The sequence below is a fragment of the Corvus kubaryi genome, unplaced genomic scaffold, assembly GCF_017639235.1.
Source record: "Corvus kubaryi isolate FWS band 111438036 unplaced genomic scaffold, C.kubaryi_AGA036_p1.0 37398, whole genome shotgun sequence".
NCBI lineage: Eukaryota > Metazoa > Chordata > Aves > Passeriformes > Corvidae > Corvus > Corvus kubaryi.
Window position 1 is genome coordinate 5,265,842 of NW_024581137.1, and position 22,123 is coordinate 5,287,964.

At 38.6% G+C, this 22,123-nt stretch overlaps 1 protein-coding gene across 6 annotated transcripts in view; it reads left to right on the forward strand.

The window, feature by feature from the left end:
* Positions 1–415: 415 nt before the first annotated feature.
* RALA (RAS like proto-oncogene A) overlaps positions 416–22,123 on the forward strand; it is a 29,133-nt gene continuing 7,425 nt past the window's right edge. Inside the window, exons 1-4 of one of the 6 annotated variants that reach the window (XM_042043247.1) lie at positions 8,630–8,751; positions 15,885–16,028; positions 18,661–18,816; positions 19,637–19,845. In XM_042043247.1, coding sequence (XP_041899181.1) covers positions 18,703–18,816; positions 19,637–19,845 — 323 coding nt within the window. In that variant the 5' untranslated portion in view covers positions 8,630–8,751; positions 15,885–16,028; positions 18,661–18,702. Of the gene's footprint in view, positions 524–8,629; positions 8,752–12,325; positions 16,029–18,660; positions 18,817–19,636; positions 19,846–22,123 lie in introns of those variants that run through there. The other 5 variants (XM_042043251.1, XM_042043246.1, XM_042043248.1 and 2 more) reach the window with 5 other exon arrangements.

Genomic DNA, 22,123 nt, shown 5'->3' on the forward strand with positions numbered 1-22,123 from the left:
CCGGCGGCTCCGCGCCCGCCGCTCTGCGCCGCCCGGGGACTGGTGTCGGGGTGCGGCTGCCGTCCCGCCGCCCCCGGCCGGCGGTGTGCGCCTGCCGGCCCCACCCCGGGGTGTGGGGACAAACGGGCGGCGCCCCGAACCTCCTGCGGGGGCCCGGCGGCCGCTCCCTGAAGGTTACGGGCGTCGACCTTGGCGACCTCCGGCCGCAGCCCGCCCGGGCGCGGGGAACAGCGGGGAGGGGGCAGTGGGGCCGCGGCGGGATCTGGCCGCCTGTTGCGGCGGGGGGCGGGTGCGGGTCCCCGAGGCGGCGGGGCGGCGGCCGGCGCCTCCCGTACCTGCGGAGGGCGGGGCGCAGCAGCGGCGGCACCCCGAACAAAGGGGCCGCGCCCCGGGGCTGGCGGGGAAGGGGGTCGGGGCGCTCATCCGCCGGCTCGGCGGGACCGAGCGGTGGCTGCGGCGGCGACTCCTGCCCCGGCTGGGTGCCGGAGACCCTGTGCGTGTATGTGGGCGCTGCGGTTCTAGGGTGAGTAAGAGCAGGGTTTCTGTAACATTTAATTGCTGCCTGCTTCCCTGTGCTGGGCTTTTCTGTAGTTAGCAGTAACTAGAGCTTGTGTTTGCTTGTAACACAAGGGAGAAGTACGAAGTATGCTATTAATTTCCCCAAATAAAAAAAGAGCCTTTCGGTGCTCACCTGTTTGGTTAGGTAAGCAATTTGGTGTTTGCTTTTGGGTTTCTTTTAAATGGAAGTTAATAGCTTCAGCTCCTTCCCCTTAATTGAGTCCTTAAAATGAAAATCTTAAGTGGGCCATACATATCCCAAGAGTCACCTGAAGGGCGCTATGTGTGTTTGTTTTGTAGCACCCCCAAACCGTCCTGGCAGAAAGATTGCCAAAATGTATATTTTCAGGCTCAAAATGACCCTAATGTTTTGTTTCACGCTTGTATTTTCAGTTCTTGTTGGAAAGAGACTTGCCTTCTGCACTGCAAAACATTACACTTCCACAAGTGTAAGATATGTGCCTCTGCTGGCTTTTCAGTGTCTGGAGATAGTTTTACGCTCAGATCTCTCCATAACCTATCAGTTGTTCTTTGTCTTTTCCACTGAAAGTTAAACTGAAAAGAGAGGAGCTCCTGAGAGGGGGCTGGACTGGGAGAAGATACTGCTATTCTGCTAGTTTTCAGGATAATTAATAGTTATTATAACTGGATTCTTAATTAAAAATCCTCTTCTTTTCAGCTGATTTATTAATCTAATAGCATGTGCCTAAACATTTGAGTCCGGGGAAACTGTGATTCCTAATAGAATGAAGAACAACTGTTTGATATGTCAATATCTAATGTAGATTTAAATCTTTCAGGCTGTGCTTGCGCAACAGTTTGTCAAACACTTTTAGTGGAAGCCTCTAAATGGTAGAAATTTTAGGGATTGATAGTGCTAGTCATGTTTACCCTTTATTCTTTTCTGTAGAAATACGAGAATATGATGTAGTGTTGCATAAAAAGATCAAAAAAAAGCCTTCAGTCCACTGCATGAGAGGTCAGCTGTAAGCTTAAATAAGCTGTGATGCTGAATAGTGAAAGTACTCCTTCACTATTGCAAATTCCTTGATCTCAGTCTTCACTTTTTAGTGCTCTTCTGAATTTGAGGAAGGGAAAGATTACAAACATTTTAAAGTGAAGGATTTTGAGTTGTGTGTTCTTTGATAATGTTGTAATAATGTTGTCTTTATGTTTTCTGGACCTTAAGGAGAGGATCTTTAGCCATGAAAGTGAAAACTGGAATGTGTCCTAGCTGTGCATTTGTCGTAATCTTGTCACCTGTGGTCATGTACCCTTTAGATAAATAACCCATAGAAATAGTAGGCTATTGAGGGGAAGGTATGGGCGTGGGGAAATGGGGCAGGGAGAGATGTGACTGTGAGGATAAGGCAGTGCTGGATAAAGGCAACCGAGGAGGAGCACAAGACTGTTAAATAAGTGTAGTTGGAGACATTGCAGTGGTCCATGTGTCTTCTGTATTCAGACTGACTTCTAGTTTCCGTAAGAACAGTTGTGTTCTTAACCTCAGATACTAAGTCACACACTGACATCCCTGTATCTACTTTTTTGAGGGATTACCCTGAAACAGAGGTGTTCCATCTAAGAAGTGGTTTTGCTCCTATTAAATTTCAAGTGTATCTGACTTGGAAAAAGACAACTGCTGAGGCAAAAGATGTTGCTGTCTTTGAAACTGATATATGGCAGTCTCTGATATCAAAGGATACTGTAGATATTGTGTCTTATGTAAAAAGTTGTTTAGGCACTGCATTTCAGCCAACTGACAATAGCATTATTTTTGCTGCAGTTTTACAACTGAAGAACAAATAATTATATGAGAAAAATCTTTTAACTTTTGTGATTAGATTTGGTTACTTTGCCACCCTAGTGAGTGCTATAGGATATAGTGGTCCTAGGAATCAGTGGTTGATAACATGTCTTCTAGACAGGGAACTCCCTGCCCCCTTGAGTGCTTATAGCCAGCTTCCTGTAAACTTCTAATGGCTCCAAGCTATTGAAATTACTTTGCATCTAAATTGAAATCTATTTTATGTGAGCAAGGTAGTTTGGTAGGCTAGTGACAGCATTCTTGTGAACATATTGTAGCCTGCCTGCCTCAAACACGCAATTACAGGACAACTGTGTTAAGCCTCCATTCTACCTTAAAAAGAATTTATGTGAGGAACCAAGTAAATAGAACAGTTGGTATTATGTATGTCCACTAAATGTTCTGCAAAATATTTTACATTTTATAAATTGTTAAGTAGGGAAGAAATGGTTATATTTTATTAGTCCATTACAGTACTTAAAATCAGCTGTCAGAATAGTTATTAAAAAGTTATTTTTAAGTCTTACTGTCTGCAGAATCTGAAATTGGTTATAGTCCTTGTGGATATAAATAACTTACAGTCACTTCATAGCAAATGTACCTTGCAGACCAGGGGATTATTAAATCCTGTTTTGCTTCTCATTCTGTTTTCTTAACTATAGTGAGTCAGAGTCAGCACCTAAGGCCGAAGGATTTATCAGTGGTTACAGCTGCTTGTTGAATATTGAATTATGGGTTGTTGTGCAAGCCATAACCATCAGATTAGGCTTATGCTCTGGAGCCTTAGGAACTACTTACAGAAGAAAAAAAAAAATCTGAAATTCCCACAGAAAAAACAGTATTGGATTGAAAGGTAGGAAAAAGTTGGAAAGGAATCTAGTATAGATTAAGTAATGCAGCCTTAGAATGCACCAATGAGAGAATTCATTGCCTTTGCCCAGAGGGGGGCTTAGTATTTACTAGTCATATCTTTTTTAGAATTCGATTTGTCTCTATCAAAATTCCCAACACCTTTGAGAGAATAGATTGGTAACACTGAAGTATCCAGGCTTTGCACAGAAGGGGAATAATGGAGAAAGGTGTGCTGAAGATGTTAGATGACATAGAGAGTTACTATAGAGAATTTGAAGTAAGCTATGCTGTAATCAGTTTATAATGGAGAGGAGCCAAGAATGCAAAGAAGGCAGAACAAGAGATGTAGAGTTGGTTGCACAGTAACTCTGCAATTGTTACTTTAGTGGAATTGATGATGCTTGTTTTGTGATACTGGCTCCTTAGTTGAAGTAATTATAATGTATGTTGAATTCCTACCAGTAAAGTTCGTTTAATGCATTGTATTTTTCTCTGTAACAGTAAGTTTACTACATCATTTGATACAAGAGTGTGGGAATGTCTGGTGCAGTGGCCCACAAGGTTTTATTAAAAATTGGCATGTGAATATACTGTATGACCAAACAAGTATTTCTGCAAATTATGGAAAATGCTATTTACGAAGGTGCTTTGCACCTGTGCTTAGTAGGTGGGTAGCCATACATTCAGGCCTTGGTACCTGTTTCATCTTAGTCTCTGAAATACTAATTTAATAGCCTTCTGTGTTACTATTAGACTTGATCTTTAACTCTGATCCTTGTTTTGGGAGTCTGAGAATGCTCTGCATATAGCACCCACATACAGACAGGCAGAAATGTTTCTGTCAACATTAAACAGATTGCAGTAAACATGGAAGTCTTGCAAAAATGAAACATCTGTGAAGAAAATAAAAAGCGAACTATGTGTGGTACAGTCCTTCTCTTTGCTAGTACTCCCATTCAGGCCTGTCAGACAGTGCAGAGTAAAGGAAGTCTGTCATTTCAAGATGTAGCAGTGTAGTCCTGTTGGTATAGCTTGTTGTTTCCTGACAAGGCTTTTAACATGGAAGTAGTTAATACCAGCAGCACTTTGCCCAGTGGGATTTATTTCAGACTTCAAAATAAAAGAAATTATACAGACAGGAAAACAGTGTTAGTGTGACAGATGTCTGCAGGCATGCTGTGTCGGTCACAAAACCCACATGCAGTGTGTGAGGTCACACAATGGAAGATGCTTGAGTAGATGGACCCGAAGGCCCTACTCAAGGCAAGGCTGGTAGCAGCTCATCATCAGCCATCTGCCACTGTTACCCATGGAGATCAAAGTAAGCAAAATCAGATACTGAATCCAAGTGACTGTTGTGTAGAAGAGCTATTTTGGAATGACACCACTTAATCATAAAGTTCTTGCACACTTTAACACCTAAATTAATTTCACTTATGTAGTGTAACATGCAAATAAGCTTCATTCCAATCCTCAGAACACTTGTATTTTAAGAAATAACGCTGCACACTCATAAGAACTGATTTTTGTAAGGTCAAAATTTATATTGTCCAAATTAATAGTTCACTGCAATGCTTCAGTGACTGATCCAGTAATGACTGGTAGCTCAGTGCACCTTATCACAACTTGAATTCTGTGATTTCTAATAAGTTTACATTTTTGAAGTTGATTTGAAAATGAAAGTGAAATTTGTTTTACACTGATACAGTTCATGGAAGTCAATGATACAGCACAGGCCTGTATGAGTGTGATTTATTAAAGTGTCTTTCTTTACTGGTCCAGATTATGTATTTTTTGTCCACTGCTGATTAGACTTGATGGCTTTGAGGTTCCAGTTAACCCATATTCAGTGCAAATAAAGTATGTAATAAACCAGGAAAGCTTAACCTAGAAAGGAAACTGGACTCCTTCTCTATACAGTCCAGCATTGTCATTCAGAATTTAAGGAGCAAATGCATTAGACTAAATGTCAGAAACTGCTTTCACAGCAAGTTTGCCATCTAAAATGTTATTAAATGGTTAGTGTCATAAGGAAGAAAATATAGTTACAGGTAACATTCATAATTAATTCCAGTTATTCTGCAACATCTCGGAGTACCCTGTAGGAAGAGACCCACTAAATTGAGATGTGTGAAATTCCAGTACTTGATTGTTTTTCCCTGTTTAATGAAGACTGTGATAAGAACAATAAGGAGAACTTAAGGTAATGATAAAGAACAAGAAAGCTGCTCATCTGACTTAATTTGGTTTGCATCAGTACTCATTTTAGTGTATAGTGTAACATAAAGGACTGTTTTTAGAAAAAATAACTGAAGAAATACAGATGCGTTTGTTTCAGAAATATTAAAGAGACTTAACCAAGTGTTCTTCTGGGTGCAGCATTCTTTCTGTGAGGAACTTGTCTCAGGTGTGGTTTTATAATTAAGCAGGAGCTGTTGCTGCCATTTGGACTTAAAGGAGTTAAATTCTAAATCTTAATCCAAAATATGCCACTGTCCTCTTTCTCGCATCTTGTTTTGATAATAACTTGGATCTTAAGTCATGATTTCAACTTTTTACCCTTCTGCTTTTAGGGGAAAATACTCACTTTTGACCAATATATATTCCACATCTTAAATGCCTTTGTGCTTTGTTAAGAAATCCCATTGCAGGCATTGCCAGCTGGTTTTTGTTGTGTTGAGAGCGTGGGAGGTTATAATTTGTAGATTGATGGGGTTGAAGAGGCCAGTAGCTGATCCACAAAATATTTTAGGAAAGTCTGTATGTGTACACCCATGCAGCTATCTCCCTGTCGATCACTAATTTTGGGCACATAGTTACTAGTTTACTGATAGGCTTACAGTTACAATTAAAGATTGTATAGTGCAGCTGCTCAAGAAAATGCTGGAATTTCTCAGTTCGTCTTTGCCCAAGAACCAGAATGAGATATGAAATGTTTCGGTTTGGAATAATTCTGAAACCTTAGGAGGTCCTGATTTTTGAGAAACTTCTTTAATGTCATGCCTCTTTAATGTTTTTCATTGGATCTTAATGAAAAAGTTGTTTCTTTTTGGGTAACTTGGTTTAGCACATGTTGAACTTTAGTAGAAGAGCATCTTTTCTAAACCTTAAGTGACAGTTAAGCTATATCTGTTGCATTGTATGTCTTGCAGAGGTTGAATTTTATAGCCCTTGCAGTCAAAGCAGATAGAGGAATGAAGTAAACTAAGAAAAATATTCTCTGCAAGATACACGAGTTAAAACTGAGACCATGTTTGTAACATGCAGAGTTTGTGAGTTTCTTCAGACTGGAGTATTTTGAAGAGCATTGCAAAAGCAGTCTTAAGGTCTAGTGATCTTAAGAGTAGTTTGGATAATTTGAAGAAAACAGTCTGTTGTTTGAGTAGTGAAGTTTTATATTATAATCTTTCTAGTAAGATTTACTACAGTTTTAGGAGAGAAGACTTTTTTTACAAATATGGGGGGAAATACGTTTATCTGAGGGAAAACTGAAACAGAAACAATCTTGTAGTCAAGTACTAGGATTTAAGATAGTATGAACAATGAAATACAATATGATAAAGTAGTGAAACGGTCATAACTAGCCCACTCAGAATGGCATAGTTAGATAGTCAGGGGTTTGAAGGAGATATTTTCAGGAATGTAATTCCTGTTTTACAGCAAACTGAGACTGGTCATGCTATCATCTATGAGCAACAGGAGTGGGTTTTAATAACACTAACTTTTCCATACTTTATGCAGGACTCTGACTGCATTAAGGTAAAAGAAATAAACCCCTCGAGGAGAAAAGCAGTAAAATTAGCTTCTGACTCTGTGGTGAACTGATGGTAATAGAAGTACTGCCACTGAATTGAAAGCTTGCAAGTGACCAGCTGAAAAGAAAATGTTTTCGTAAGTCAGAGGTAATGAAGGTTTCTTAGGCCAGAGAAAACCATGCAACATTGTAAAGGTATTAGGTCACATACTTCTCACTGGAATTTAAAAGGTTGTGTGTACAGAAAGGAAAACAGCTCACACTTGGTACTGTTTAGTATTGCAATGTATGTAGAATTGAATCAGTTAAATGTTGATAAAAATATTGGATTTCACCATAGACAGACTTCTGTAGTAGTTTTTCCATGGGGAGACTGGCCTTTAAAATAAACTGAGTTTGGTCTGTGACCACTGCTGGAATGCCTTTAGCTTTTGCATTGCGGGTCAGGTCAGAGGAAGAGAGACACACTTGCAACCCATCTAGTGATGTGCAATAGTACACCATCCTTAACGGTGCCTTTTCCAAGAGTTTTTGCCTTTGGAGTATGATTTAAAAATTAATTTTTAGGTTTTTTATCAGAAGTTTTTGATAACTGCTTCACTTGGTTCCCCAGATAGCCAGAAATTAATGTTATGCTTGCTTCTGTGTTCTGAAATTGATCTATGATTTTAACATAGGTTGCTTTGCAAAGAACTTTTCTTAGATAGTTTGTTCTGTTAAAACTTGGAACTTACACACTTACATTCTTGTAAAGTCATTTAACAGTTCCGAGTTACTTTGTGCATTGTAAGAGTTGTAAGAATTGAAACAAGAGCAAAAAGCAATTTTTAAAAGTTACTACTCTACAGTTTGAGAACATTCAATTTGAAAATGCCTTCTGTGGTACTTCAGGAAAAGTGTGATCAGTATTTTAAGTAGGACAAGATGAAAACCACCTTTGACTGGCACTTACTGTGAAAATTGATGAATTTGTGTGAATATTAATAATTTCATAATAATTTAATGAACTGAATGCCCTCTGTTTCTAGCCATTGCAAGTTTAGTGCCCATTATATGTGAAACAGCCATGAAAGTCTATCATGTATCATATGATTGGCAAGCATATATTGAACTAAAAGACAATTCATTGCCTGATTGGGTCTTTTAGGTCTATTAGATTAACTCTATCAATTTTTCAAATCATATATCTAACAGTTTTAGAATAAATGGCATCTAAGAATGGGGAGGGATCCGCCTAACAGTGTTTCAGCTTTATGAGTCCTGTATTACTATGCAACATCGGGTCTATAACCACTTGTGTTCTTGAATCACCAATTCAAAAGATTTTTGTGTATTTGCAAACCATTGTCATTCATTGAGTCGTGCATATGAAATCCATGTTCCCTGAATAAAACAGAAAAATTATTATGATTTTAGGAGAAGAAATTTGCACTGTATAGAATATAAACTGAAGGAGACATTACCAGAACAAAATATGGCTACAAAAGTAATGCTCTTGCAATAACACTACAAAAAAGTACTTGTGCATTTCTAATTAGGTGGTAAAACAGATGGCAAAGTCATAAAATGTATGAAGTAACTTACTTTGCCAAGTCAGATTTCACTAAAGAAATTTGCTGCAGCTGCATGATTCCTTAGAGGAATAAAAGGAACTTTTTGAAATGCAAAATCCAACATGCTCATATTTCATTAGGTTCCATTTGGCTGGTGTATTGATGCAGTCTGCCTGTGGGGAGAGAGAACGCTTGCCTGTGTTTGTGAAGAGGAGACGGAGAACTTGGTACCTGCTTCTTGGTATCTCTTGTTAAAGCCCTGCATTCAGTCCTGTGTGCTTGCATCATTTGTGCTGTGGCCTTTGATGTAAATGTGCTTGCAACTGCTGGAGAACTCATTTCCTGCATCCTTCATTGTTAGAAGTCGTTTTATTAGCATGAGATGTGAAGGATAATGTATTGTGGTATTCCTGCTCTGCTTTTGCTGAAACTTCATTCAGCTAGGCACTGACTTTTGGAAGGAGGCAGTGCCTCCCTCAAAAATGCTTTATTTGAAAGCTTAGACTTTGTCAATAATTTCATAGGAGTGTTACTTAAACAAGGCTCCTGTGTTCATTCTGTCTGTACTAATGCTTGCAAGAATTTAAGGGTGTTCATGTGAGTTTTCACCATAGTACTATTATGACTGGCTAACAGGGAAAAATAGTTGTTTTGAGCAGGATAAATTCTCTGAGCTATCAGCATCAGAACTTGTGTGACAAGAGGTGCCTGCAAAACAGCAAGACTGCTTCTACCAGGCGGAGCCCTAAGCTATAGAAGAGATGCTGTCTGCATCCCTTCTATAAATGCCATAAGACTGTTGGGTGCAGCCTGCCATGAGTGTGATAACTGTTTTGCTTTGCAGATACCATTTATTTCTAGATTTCTCTGTCACAAGTTAACTTTCCTGCCTGTAGGGCAGTGAAACTATCTGGGTGCAGTTTTGGGTTTAGTCAATGTGGATCTTGATTGTCATTCTTTCTGGCTGTAAAAATGACCATGCAAATATTTGTGGCTTCTAGAAAACACACATCTGACATTCTGAACTTCTAAAGGAAGACTAGGGTTTTTAACAATTAAAAAGATATCTGTGTTAGAGGACAATCTATATTTTTTCAAGTATGTCTTTTGGAAGCCACCTTCAGACTTTGCTCAAAGAATTTACTTCATCAAGCCAAGTCAACATGCTTTCATTTAAATCTTCTGAAAGTTCTGTGGTGTATATTGAAGTTTTGAATGGAGTGCTCTTGAACTGCTTTTGAAAGTGCACTACTGAAGCTCATACTGCAAGCTGTGGCATAGTGCCTTCAAGAGAACTCCATTCTTGTTGCTTTCTAGAACAGCTGGAAGCAGCAGCTGTGTGCAAGTGTCAGTGAAGCCTAGCTTATCGTCAATCAAAAGTTAGCTTCCAGATGTGCTTTCTTGTACTTGAAACACAGGATAAAAATGGCTGTGTCTCGTATGTCTTAGGTGACACTAACTTAAATGTGTTCTTGAAATGTTTCACTGAGTTCTTAGTAGAATAGCACTAGTTAAGACCCTGAGCTGTTGATTCTGCATTATTAAAATTCATCTTTGTAGGCTATATGTTGACTCTTATATTTTTGGGGGAATGAGGGTTGGGAGACTGTCTTTGTTCTATACCAAATGCATCTCCCATGAATGTAACTTGACTTTTGATTATGGGTAACTGATGTGGGACGCTCTTCCACAGATATCCCCCTCATCTGTTTCAGCCTTTCATTAGTTTTGCTTATGGTAGAAAATCAGCTGTAGTACCATAGTACCTGTTTGTCTGCCTTCCCTCTGAATCCATGCAAGTCTGTGGATAGCTTTGACAGGCTAGTGGCATGTAATTGTAATTGTTCATTATTCTGTCGTGTCTGCTGTGACTGTTAATTCTTTCCTCATGATGTATAATCTTAAATCAATACAAAATGAATGCCTTCTGTAATATGCTAGATTACAGATCTTCGTGTTTACTAATTGAATATGAAAGAAGACGTGACCCTTACACTTTGTGTTAAAGCACTTCAGCACCATCAGCCTCAGAAAGCTAAGTTCCGTCAATGATTAGAATAGACTGAGAGAGGGCACCAGCCATGTATTGAACTTGTAGAAGCAGGAACAGTATTCTAGACTCTCACGTAAATGTGTATATTACTAAAATTATTATACAGCGTAACTTTAGTCCATTGAACTATGAAAGCAAGCTTTAACCTTGTGTTAACCTTGGTGGTGGGCTTGAGGTGCTGCTATTCCCACCGATCTCTGGATCGGTCCAGGTAAACCATTGCAAGTCTCTAGAATTCTTACCGATGTTTTGTAATAGCCATCACATAACTTGCAAAAAGTGAGGAATCTTCAACAGGTGTCAGATTACGGTTTAGAAACCCTAAAACACTTGCATTGTTTTGCCACAGTGTTTATAGGGTGGAAGTGCTGTAGTTTTGCTTTCCCCATGCTCAGCTCTGTGTTGTTCTGGGCTGTCTTTGGTACCAGCAGACTTGTGTAGGTAACTAATCTGTTCAAAAAACAATATAGGTTAATTTTTGTCCAGAGCAACTTCTTAAGTGCTTTGCCACCTAATTGTTGCAAACACCAGTACTATTGGGAGAAAGGATATGGGGATATCAGACTGTTGCAGGTTCAGTTTATATCGGCCTTGCAGACACACACAGTTGGGCTCAAGCGTGTGTTTTGTCAGCCATTTATGTGGACAGTGATGTAGCTGTTTTGTTTTCTTTTCAGTACACTACAGGGTTTGAAATCTTAAGACCTTGATTTTGTTCTAGACTGTTTCTGTTGTTCAGTTTGTCAGGGTTTTCATGTGCTGTTCCGTGTGGGTTTCAAGAAATTTCCTTATGGAAGTGCCTCTCCAGAAGTCATCTTGCAGGATGCCAAAGAGGCCTTTTGGTAAGAAAATGCTGAAATGATGACTTAAAACATATGAAATACGTATCTGTTCTCACTTCAGAAGGTGCTGTCTAGTTCATGGCCATGCCCAGCAGTTGGCACTAAGGTCTTGTGGAGCCTCTGGGAGACTGCTAGAACTCTGTGAACTTGTTTCCCTTGTTTTAGTGACTTCTTGTTGGAGGCATCTCAATTCTTCTGATGCTGTCTTAAGAGTATAAAGCTGTGGGCATGTGGGAACCGCTATTCTTTATAACAACACAATGTAATTTATGGGGTGGATGGGCCTCTTACTGGGTGAAGAGTTCACTGGTTGACTTTTCCAGTTCAAGTGCCTAGATATGGTTTTGATTTGAAGTACTTGTCTCAAGGGGCTGGGAAATGTAGGTCTTTTGCCTGAGGAGATTTGCTTCTGTTGAGAGATAGAACTGAAGTCAGTCTTCTACCCTTTACTTTTGTTAGTATATGTGTAGTCAGTCACTGTAGTAAATTTGTTTTGTGGGTGTGGGAGGCACAAGCACCTTCTAAGGTGTGCCCTAGAAAGCTTTGGAAAGAAGGGTTCTTATGAAACCTTGAATGTAATTTAACTGCTTGTTAAACTCATGGGAAGCTCTAAATCCTAATTTGTAGTTAAACATGTTTGTCTCAAACGATTATTTTCAGGACATAGGGAAATACTTGCTGTGAAAGTTTCTAACTTGTTATGAGGCTGAGTTTCAGGAGGCATGTTTCATTATCTAATGAAATTAGTCATTTCTAAGATAGGTTTGAACATTTGGGTTCATTCTTCTCTTTCTCTAGTTTACTACTTAAAGTTTCTGGTGATTATTTAACATTTGAAATACTTGTTCTACCTTAATAAAATACTGATGTTACTTTGTGCAGTTTGGCAGATGTTGTGTATTTAAACTGTAATAAAACACCAGTCAAACTCAATGACACAACAATAATGCTGATCTAACTTTTAAAACTTCCTTATTCTCCAGTTCTTAAAACAGCTGGTATCATGTCCCATGCTGTGTCCTCCTGTATCCTATCAATTTCTGGTCATGGGGTGTTTCTGCTGGTCTGGTTTGAATGTTGTAATTGGAACCAGATGATGGGAGGGTTAGATTCTGCTTGCCTGGAGTTGCCTCCCTCCTTTTCCAGGAATGCTTTTATTGCAGAAATACCTGAATCATTTGTGAGGTGTCTTCCAGATGTTTGGCGCCTAGTATGCTAGTGCTATTTTCAAACAATACATTCTCAAGTATACTTTTGCTCTTGTTAACCAAACTGAAACTATGGGACTCAATAAACAATTAAGTAACTGGTTGAATCTGTGATGTTTTCATAACAGATAAGATTATATTGCTTCATGGTCCTTGGGGATGTGAAATATGTTGCCATTTTTCAAATTCTTGTTCCTGTACTTTTTCTTAGAAAATTGAACTTGTAATTTGTAGGTCATGTGAGGCAACGGAGTTTTGATTCACTTTGGGGAATTACGAAACTTTGGAGAGTTTTTAAACTCACTTTAGAAAATACTGTCAAATAATTACCATACATTTTCACTTCAGCATGAAATAAGTTGTGGCTAATGTTTCTGGAGGTGATAGATTGTACTAAGTGTAAAGTGCAGAATAGTGCAGGCATTAATTTCTTCAGGTAAAAAAAGGTTATTTGTTTAGAGCAATATGAGTTTCCATTGCTAAGTTTCCTTTAATTGGCCAGTTAGTGATAATTTTGCCTCTCTGGAAGTATTTTGGTCAAAGCATACTACCTAGTTCTTGATATTGTGCAGGCAGCTCACATACTGCAGTTAAATTATTCGTGTTCCTTCGAATGTATCAAGTTCTAGCTCTCTTAAACAGAGTAAAGGTGGGTGCTGTAATGTATAAGCTAGCAGTTGTAATTGATGCTTATTATATAAAACAGTCTTCAGGGGAGGAAGTTACTCATCATAAAAGTGAGTGGGTAATGAGGTTAATATGACAAGACTTTCAAATCTTTATGTAATCTTCTCTTAAAGGAAAGGAAACAAAAGAACGAGGATTCAGTTTTTGATGTATTAGTTTTATGTAGGCTATAAAATTGACAATAAAAAATTGTCTTGCAAATTGAAGAAGGGTACCACTATCTCTACTTATTAACTAGAATCAACTATACTAACTGTACCAGCTATCTGTAAATAAAAAATGATGTTTAAACTAGTCCCTTTCAAACAAATGTCTTCAGCAAATCAAAGTCCTCCTGTTAAGGACAACTGCATATTCACAAGGCCTGCATTCAGCTTTATGTATAGTAGTGCAGAAAATGCCAGCTGAATTTTTGCTTGTAATGATGTGACTTTGGTGTAATGTTTTTTTTTTTCCTGGTTCTCATTTGTGTTGCATTTATGAGACTCCAAAGAATTAAAATGGGCGGAATAGCTTCTTGACTTCTTTTGGTCACCTTCTCTAAGAAAATGAGGGGCTGATCATATACTCTGTTCTTTGTTAGTTTTTGGCCAGCTTTGGGTACATTTTGACAGAGATGTAGATGTCAGATATGATTGTTTCTATAAATTTCTTCAATATTTGCTGCTGGCTAAATATGGGGAAGTCTGTACCCTGTGATCCACAGTGTTCCCTGTGAAGGCAAAGAAGTAATCTAAATTGGGTGTCTCTTGCCCTCTTTGGATGGTACACAGCTATTCTGTTGGCCACTTTTTTGCTCTCCCTTAATGTATGAACCTTAGAATTATTGCATTGGGGAGGGATGTAGAAGGAAGAATGCTTTGATTGGTTTGGAGCAAGTTACTCTGTAAGAAAAAGCCAACTGAGGAACAGGACAGCTTAAGAAGAGTCATCTCAGTTTAATCAGGAGGATAAAATAAAGACTAATAAAGGGAGATCAAAGATTCCTGCTTTTTGTTTTTTTCTTTCCTAACTTGTATTTGCAAAGATTTCTCCCTGGAAATATTGTCCCTGAAGATGAAAACTACTTTTTGTGCTGGCACTTGATTACCTGTCTTACTCTTCTGGATCTGGAGATAACCATTCTGTTATCAGACTTTATGCGGATGTTAACATGATACTGTGTCCAAGTTGTGTTACAGAAGCACTGTCCAGCTCACCCCTGTAGTGGGTGGAGTTGCATGTTATGTGTAAATCCACGGGGGACTAAAGGTAACATTGTAATTTTTGTGCAGACGACATATGCGGGCTGTAATGTGTGAAACTAATGATCAGTTTTGATACAGGTAGAAGCCAGTCACTCAAGACGAGCAACAGCTTTACAACTCCAGATAGAAGTTTCATGATGATCTTAACTTTTATGTTATTTTTACATTATTATTTAGCTACCTACTCTTCTTTGATCAGATTTCTAGATTGTTGGACAAGATGCTATTACTGATGCTAACTTGAATTATTATCCCTACCCCTGCAGTTATTAGTTAATCTAATTGCTCCCTAGCCTAGCTCAAAAAAAAAAAAAGATCCTAGCTCCAACTGGAAGCCTGCCATTAAATGGAGCACAGAATCATGGGTGTGTTTATCTGCAAGCAGGCACTAAAACAGCTGTAGGAGCTTTGAGAACTGCTTACTTTGTCTGAGCACTCAGAGATTCATTTGTTTGTGTCTTTATCTGCTCAAATATGTTGGAAAAGGGCAGCTTCTTAGGAGTTTATCTGCAGTGGAGGTGATGACTGATCTGTAGCATGGTGGTTAGACAATGCTCTTGCCCTTCTGAGTGAAGATACTGCAGTACATTGCTGAGCCAGTTAAGCTTTTCCTTCCCTTCCAGCTTGTTGAACTACATGAAAAACTGTTTAAGAATAAATTTCTGTATGTGTCGACAGCTGAATTGATGCTATGGGATTTCCAAATGGTGTGGTAAAAAGCTGACCTGTATAAATGGATGATATAGATATTGACAACACTGTGCGTGACTCTTTGTGAACATCTTTCTGCTGTAGGTGACGTCGGATTTGACTGTAGGGTAATCCAGTGTTTCTCTTCTGACCTGCAAATAATTTTGCACTGGGAAGATTAAAATAATAATAATAAATCCCATGGTATGCATAATAAGGAAGTATGCTTTTTGAGCTTCATACAACAGGGTTCTTGTCATATTCTCTGTCTGTTTTATCATAATTATGAAGTAGGACAGTTCAGTAACTAGATATGACCCAAATTAATACTTCTCATGAAACAGGCTACATAAATTACAGGCAGAAAGACTTTGCATGAGACTTCATCTCAGGTGCTTTACTGTTAAAATTGGAATCTAGGTTCCTCTTTGTTTTTCAAAACACACTGAAACAGGTAGGATTGTGGCAGTAGCTTAGAACTTACCACTTTCAAGATCTGTCTTCTCTCTGGCAGAGTATTTGCTCTGAAGCAGTCTCTTTGGATTAAGTGTTGTTGGCACAGTATCATAATTGTATTGTACTTGCATTGTTAGTAACTTATTTCTCTCTCTTTCCACATTGTCTACTACTCAGCCGGCCTGAGTTTTGCCAGCATTATATCTTTATTGGATTGTGAAGAACTTGGGAGCAAACTGACATCCCTGAGCCGCCCTCCTCCTACAAAATGTGGCATAGTGTTTATGACAAGCTTATCTTGAAGATTTGAAGTCTGTGGTAGTATGAAGTTTTGCTGTTTTCAGTATCTTAATGGAATGTTGTTTACTGACAATTATTTGTCGGGATCAAATTGGAAATGTGTTGGGTTTTTTTATGGGTCAGCTGCTTCAGAGAGTACAAAAAGTGGCAACTTGTTTGTCACACTGGGACACTACTTTTTGAATTGCAAGTTGAAGTAAAATTTGAATTTTCACATTGCTCAATCTACTTAAAGACTGGAGATTAATTTACAACAAATATTACAGTGAAATACTGCTACTGTGTATTGAATTTTTTCATATTGTAGTATTGTTAGCCCAAACTCACCTGAGTGAGGTTCTGCTGAATTCATTTGGACTTGTATTGAAGTACTTACAGAAGAATAGTCTGTTTTCTTGCTCAGTAATCTTAGAGTAGGCCATATCCAGGTAGATGCTGTAATCTAAGCTTTGCAGACTGAGCTGTTGTCAATTGATAATGGAATTCAGATGAATTTTCTTTCTTACTTGTCTGACATACATACTAAGAAGCATGACTTTCAGTATATGTTTTTCCTTTAAGAGAAAAGTGTTCATAGACAAAACAGTGTAGTAGGTTGAAAGCATGCACATAGCTTGGAACTATTTTCATGTTCTCGTACTCCCTCTTGAGTAAAAAGAATGCAATGGTTCTTTTTAAGCCAAAACAGAAATGTGTGTTTGCTCTTTTCCATCTCATTTTTAAAATAACTTGTAGCATGATATTAGTTATATTTGTCTGTTATATCTCTGTAATGAGTGTAGCAGCTTACTTATGCTTATTTTGCTTAGATAATCTTTCTGGGGAAAATAATTTGACTTAATTTTCAGTTGCATTTTCAGAATTCTTTGATGGCAGAATGGGTAGTGGTGCTGATGTGATCTCAAGAGCTTTTCACATAAGTTGTGGGTTGATCTTGGTAGGCAGCTAAGTACCACTGCTTGCTTGCTTCCCCTGCCACTGGTGGGAGGGGGGAGAGAATTGAAAGGGTAAAAGTAAGAAAAATTGTGGGTTGAGATAATGATAACTTCATAAGTCTTTTTTAAAAACTAAAACAAACCCAAGAAGAGCGATTAAAAGAAAATTTGCTCACTGCTAGCTGACCAATGCCCAGCCAGTTCCTGAGCAACGGCAGTGCTGACAAATTTCAAACCTCTCTGCCAGCATTTATTGCTAAACTATGGCATGGTGTTATCCCTTTGGTCAGCTGGTCCGGCTGCGTCTCTCCTAGCTGCTTGCTCATCCCCAGCCTGCTTGCTGGCATGGCAGTGTGAGAACCTTGATGGCATGTATTTATTTATTTTTACTTCTAGGAAGGATTGGCTTAATCTCCAATGAAGCTTTAGTCATTGTGCTTTTATACTACCTGCATCACTGCTAACAAATCCTTAGTGCATGGCCTCAACTGGGGATTTTGATACAAGTTTTAAGGAAGTTGTCATGCTTCACATTCTGCTTGTTTAATCTGCACAGAAGGATGATTCATTATGCAGTAGGGTGTAATTTTATTGTGACATTGTCAAATAATCATGATGGCTAAAGGTAATGAGGTAATCATGCCAAGTTACTATACTGTGTTATTATCTGATAGTTCTGTATATAACTGAGCTGTGCTGCCCTGTGAACGTGCTCTTTTTGAGTTTTCTAATAAAAAAGATCTAAGTTACATTTGGTTTTTAATTGCTACCATAAATCTTTATTTATATATATAATGTAGATGTCACTGTCTCTTTTGGAGTTCAGACCTTGTTTTGACCTTAAGTCTCTGGAGGAGAGCGCATTCTGTCACTGTACAGGGACTTTCCTGTGTCTTAAGAATGGTGCAAGCATTCACAAATACAGTTTTATTACTATTGGGATAGATAGGGAATGAAACAAAGGTGTGGGAAAATAGAGATCCACTAAAACTGTAGCATGGATGATTTTTTTTTAAAGTTAATGGAATTGTTACTTTTTGTGCTTGTGCACATGTACATTAAACTGTGTGAATCAGCTGTTATAGAGGCCTTTGGTGTTGGTGAGATGCAGAGATTTGTGTTTAAACAAGCAGTCACAGGACTGAGACAAATACTCCAAATATACAAAATAAATACATTTGTAGGCAAGTTGAGTCTTTCTACTCTGTATAAACTAGATGGTTATTTTGGTTTCTGACTTACTGAAACTGGATATTTTTAGATGTTAAGTTTGCTTGCTTTTCCTGTAAAAGTACTGTAGCTAATCCTTGCTGCTGTGTCTTAGTGCATGCCATTTAAACTCGAAATCCCTTCAAAAGTTTGTTTTCTTCCCCTGCAGCTGTCATACCATGTTTTCTTATATAGTGTTGACTCACTGTGGCTTCCTTTTTCAATTCTTGTGTAGTAAACAAGAAATCTTGACACCTACTGGGCCACTAAAAGAAAATACTACATACCAAAATGCTGTTTCCATATGGTGAAGGATTTCTTTGCTTAATTAAAAAAAAAGATGAGCTCAATATAATTTGTGGAATGATTTCCAGTGAAAGAGCGGCTAGATTTCACTAAAGCAGAACTGAAATTAAGTCATTAAATATGTAGAGATTTGAAAAAAATCTACTTTATCAGTTCATATGGGAGAAGGAAAAGAAACTAATGAAGAAATATTTTTCTTCTAGATTTTTTTCATTTGATACCTGTGAATTTTCTGCAGTCCAAAGATGGCAGCAAATAAACCTAAAGGACAGAATTCATTGGCTTTACACAAAGTCATCATGGTGGGAAGCGGTGGTGTAGGAAAATCTGCTTTAACACTACAGTTTATGTATGATGAGGTAAGAGTCTGTAGTGGAAAGTATCTCAGGAGGTGCCTGCTACATGGTGTTGTTTAAGTTACATTTGTACAATTATTTTCTGAAAGGGTCAAAGTGTATGTGATGTGGTATGAAATTCAGCAGTTAAGTGGAACAAAAAAAATGTTTTGAGATTACTGATTTTCCCTTTAGAGGTACCTGTGAAGAGAATATTTGACCTTTTTCAGACTTCTCAGCTGTTAGATACTCTGTCATATTACTGGAATATTTTTTCATTGCTCACTAGACCTATCGGAACTTGGTTATAGCTCAAAGCTTCTTCACTTAGTTGAGTTGCATTATGCCTGAAACAATCAATTCCTTCCATGGTTTTTTTTTTGCTGCTGTTGAAGAGAGGAAAGAAAATCAGTTTCTCTTTTCATGTTTTTTTTTCCAGTGGAAGTCATCCTTTTTTATTAAAAGTCAGAAGTTAAGCATTCAGTGTACTTTAAAAGTTGATACCAAATATATCCAAAGTCAGGACTACCTGATTTCTTAATGGAACACAGCCAGATGTTGTGCTTGAACCAGAAGTAGAGGTTTGGGTAGTGCACAGACACTGATGTTTTGAAATTACCTCTATGTTTCCTTATAATGGCTGAGGAAAGCAAAAACCTGAAAACTGTTTGGGCTGATGAAGTCTGCTTTAACTACGAGTTGTTTATGTACTTCACAGGGCCTAAATGCATAATGCTTTGTTATTAATTACAGTACCCATTTAAGATGTTTGCTATATCCTTATGTGCAAACAGAAGCCATTGCCTTGTACAGGCATTTTACATCATGAAGGTTTTTTTTCTAGTTTGTTGAAGACTATGAGCCCACCAAAGCAGATAGCTACAGGAAAAAGGTGGTTCTGGATGGGGAAGAAGTCCAAATTGATATATTGGATACAGCAGGGCAGGAGGACTATGCTGCAATTAGAGACAACTACTTCCGAAGTGGAGAAGGTTTTCTTTGTGTCTTCTCTATTACAGAGCTGGAATCCTTTGCAGCAACTGCAGACTTCAGGTAAGTTACAAGGCAAGATAATCATTCTAATTACACTGAGATGATTGAAAGTGATTTTTTTTGTGTGTGTTTTGTAATATCCTTTTGATGGTCCAGATTGGATGGCAGCTCTTACTGTTGTCACGTAATGTTTTGAACAGATGCCTAGCCAGGCCTTTGCTATCTGTACCACTTCAGATGTCTTAGCTGCTGTGTTTCTCTGAATACCAGAAAGGCTATTGCCACAGAGCAGATACACAGCAACATTCAGAAGACAGCTGGCTCACCACAGTCTCAATCACAGACTGAGTCATATTAAAACTCTTATGATAGTAATAGAATATTATACAGGCGGCAGCATATTATAGCTGTTTAATTTCAGTTGGGAGAGAAAACATTTAAATCACTCATTACTGTATTTTTAGAAAAAGACAAAGGATATCAGAAAACAGTTTTACCAGTTCAAAGTGTAGTGAAATAGGAAAGGCCGTAATATTTGAAAGAAAATTAAGTAAACAAATACAAGAAGGAGTTATCTGCATCCCATTGAAATTAGTCTTTTTGGAGATGCTGTCACAATTCAACTTAAATAGCACTAAGTAGCAGAATATGTTTAATATCTCTAAGGGAGAAGGAAGAGGTATGGAGAGGGGAGAAAGTGAATTTTTTATCTTCTGGTGATTTTTTAAAAATTTGTGTCTCTATATGTCTGTGTTTATATATTTTGAGAGAGGGAGGAGCAGGCCTTGTTTGTTTGCATGCTTATGCTGGGTACTGTCAATCATGGAGGACAGTTTAGTATAGTTCAGCTCCCCTGAACTGTAACTTTAGTATAGTTTGCTCCCAGTGCAAAATTACCTATTCAGATCTGTTTGAAATCATGCCATTGCTTCAAAGTACATGATCTTTGGCCTTAGAAAAAGTCCTACCTTCCAATAAAGATGTAAGTTAACAGTATACATGTTGATACAGGAAAAATTAAAGAAAAAATCCCTTCAAGTAAAGATATTAAAATTCTCCCCAATCCAAATATGAAAGTGAACCGTAGAGGACTAAATGCTGAAATGTAACTCAGAAAAATATATTTTTCTGCTCTGTGTAAAAGTAATCTGGATCTCTTGAAGGTACAGTTAAAGTACCTTTATCACTGTTGAGTAGTCTAAGGGCATACTACTTAAGAGCCAAATATTAAAGAAAGTGAGAAGAAGAACTTGGATGTTTGTTTTCGTGGAGTTTCGTTCTGCTGGCATGGCAGACCTCCAATAGGAGCGCTCTTTACTGCTATTCAATGGGGTTCCTGGTATACTCTGAAATGCCATTGCTCCAAGTAATTTTTTTCAATAGCATACAGACCTGCAATGACTATCGGTAGTTTGATAAAATCTGGCCTTGCTTTGAGTAGAATTGGTCTGGCTCTCATGGCGTGGGGTTTTTTTAAGTTCTACATTTTAAGCTGGCACATCATTTCTTGTTTAGTCTTCAGAAGGGGCTCAAAGGAGAATATGAGTATCGTCATCTGGATTACTGTCAGATTAACTTTTTACATGGTGAAATTGTTTGGCATCTGTGGTGGTTTGATCTGGCATTTATCCCAGGTACCCATCAAAGCCCCTGTATCTCTTCCCTCCTCAGCTGGACAGGGAAGAGAAAATACAGTGAAAGGCTGAGGAGTTTAGGACAAGAAAAGATCACTTACTGATTACCATCACAGGCAAAACAGACACAACTTGGGGAAACGAATTGAATTTATTGCCAATCAAAATCAGAGCAGGATAATGAGAAGTAAAACTAGCCTTAAAAATACCTTCCACCTCACCCCTCCCTACTTCCCAGGCTCTAACTTCTCCCTCCCAGTAGTGCAGGGAGACAGGGAATGGGGATTACAGTCAGTTCATCATTGTTCCTGCTGTTGCACCTTCCTCAGGGAGATGAGTCCTTCCCCTGCTCCACTGGGGAGTCCGTCCCATGGGAGACAGTTATCCATGAACTTTTCCAGTGTGAGTCCTTCCCACAAGCTGCAGCTCACTAACTGCTCAAGCATAGGTCCCTTTCCATGGGCTGCAGTCCTTCAGGAACAGACTGCTCCAGTATAGGTCCCCCACAGGGTCACAATTCCTGCCAGTAAACCTACTTTAGCATGGACCTGTCTCTCTAGGGTCCCACAGTTCCCTGCCAGGAGTGTACCCCAGCATGGGGTGTCCTCCATGGACTGAAGGGGAATCCCAGCTCTGGTGCCTGGAGCACTTCCTCCCCCGTCTTCACTGACCTTAGTACTATGTATATAGTTGTTCCTCTCACA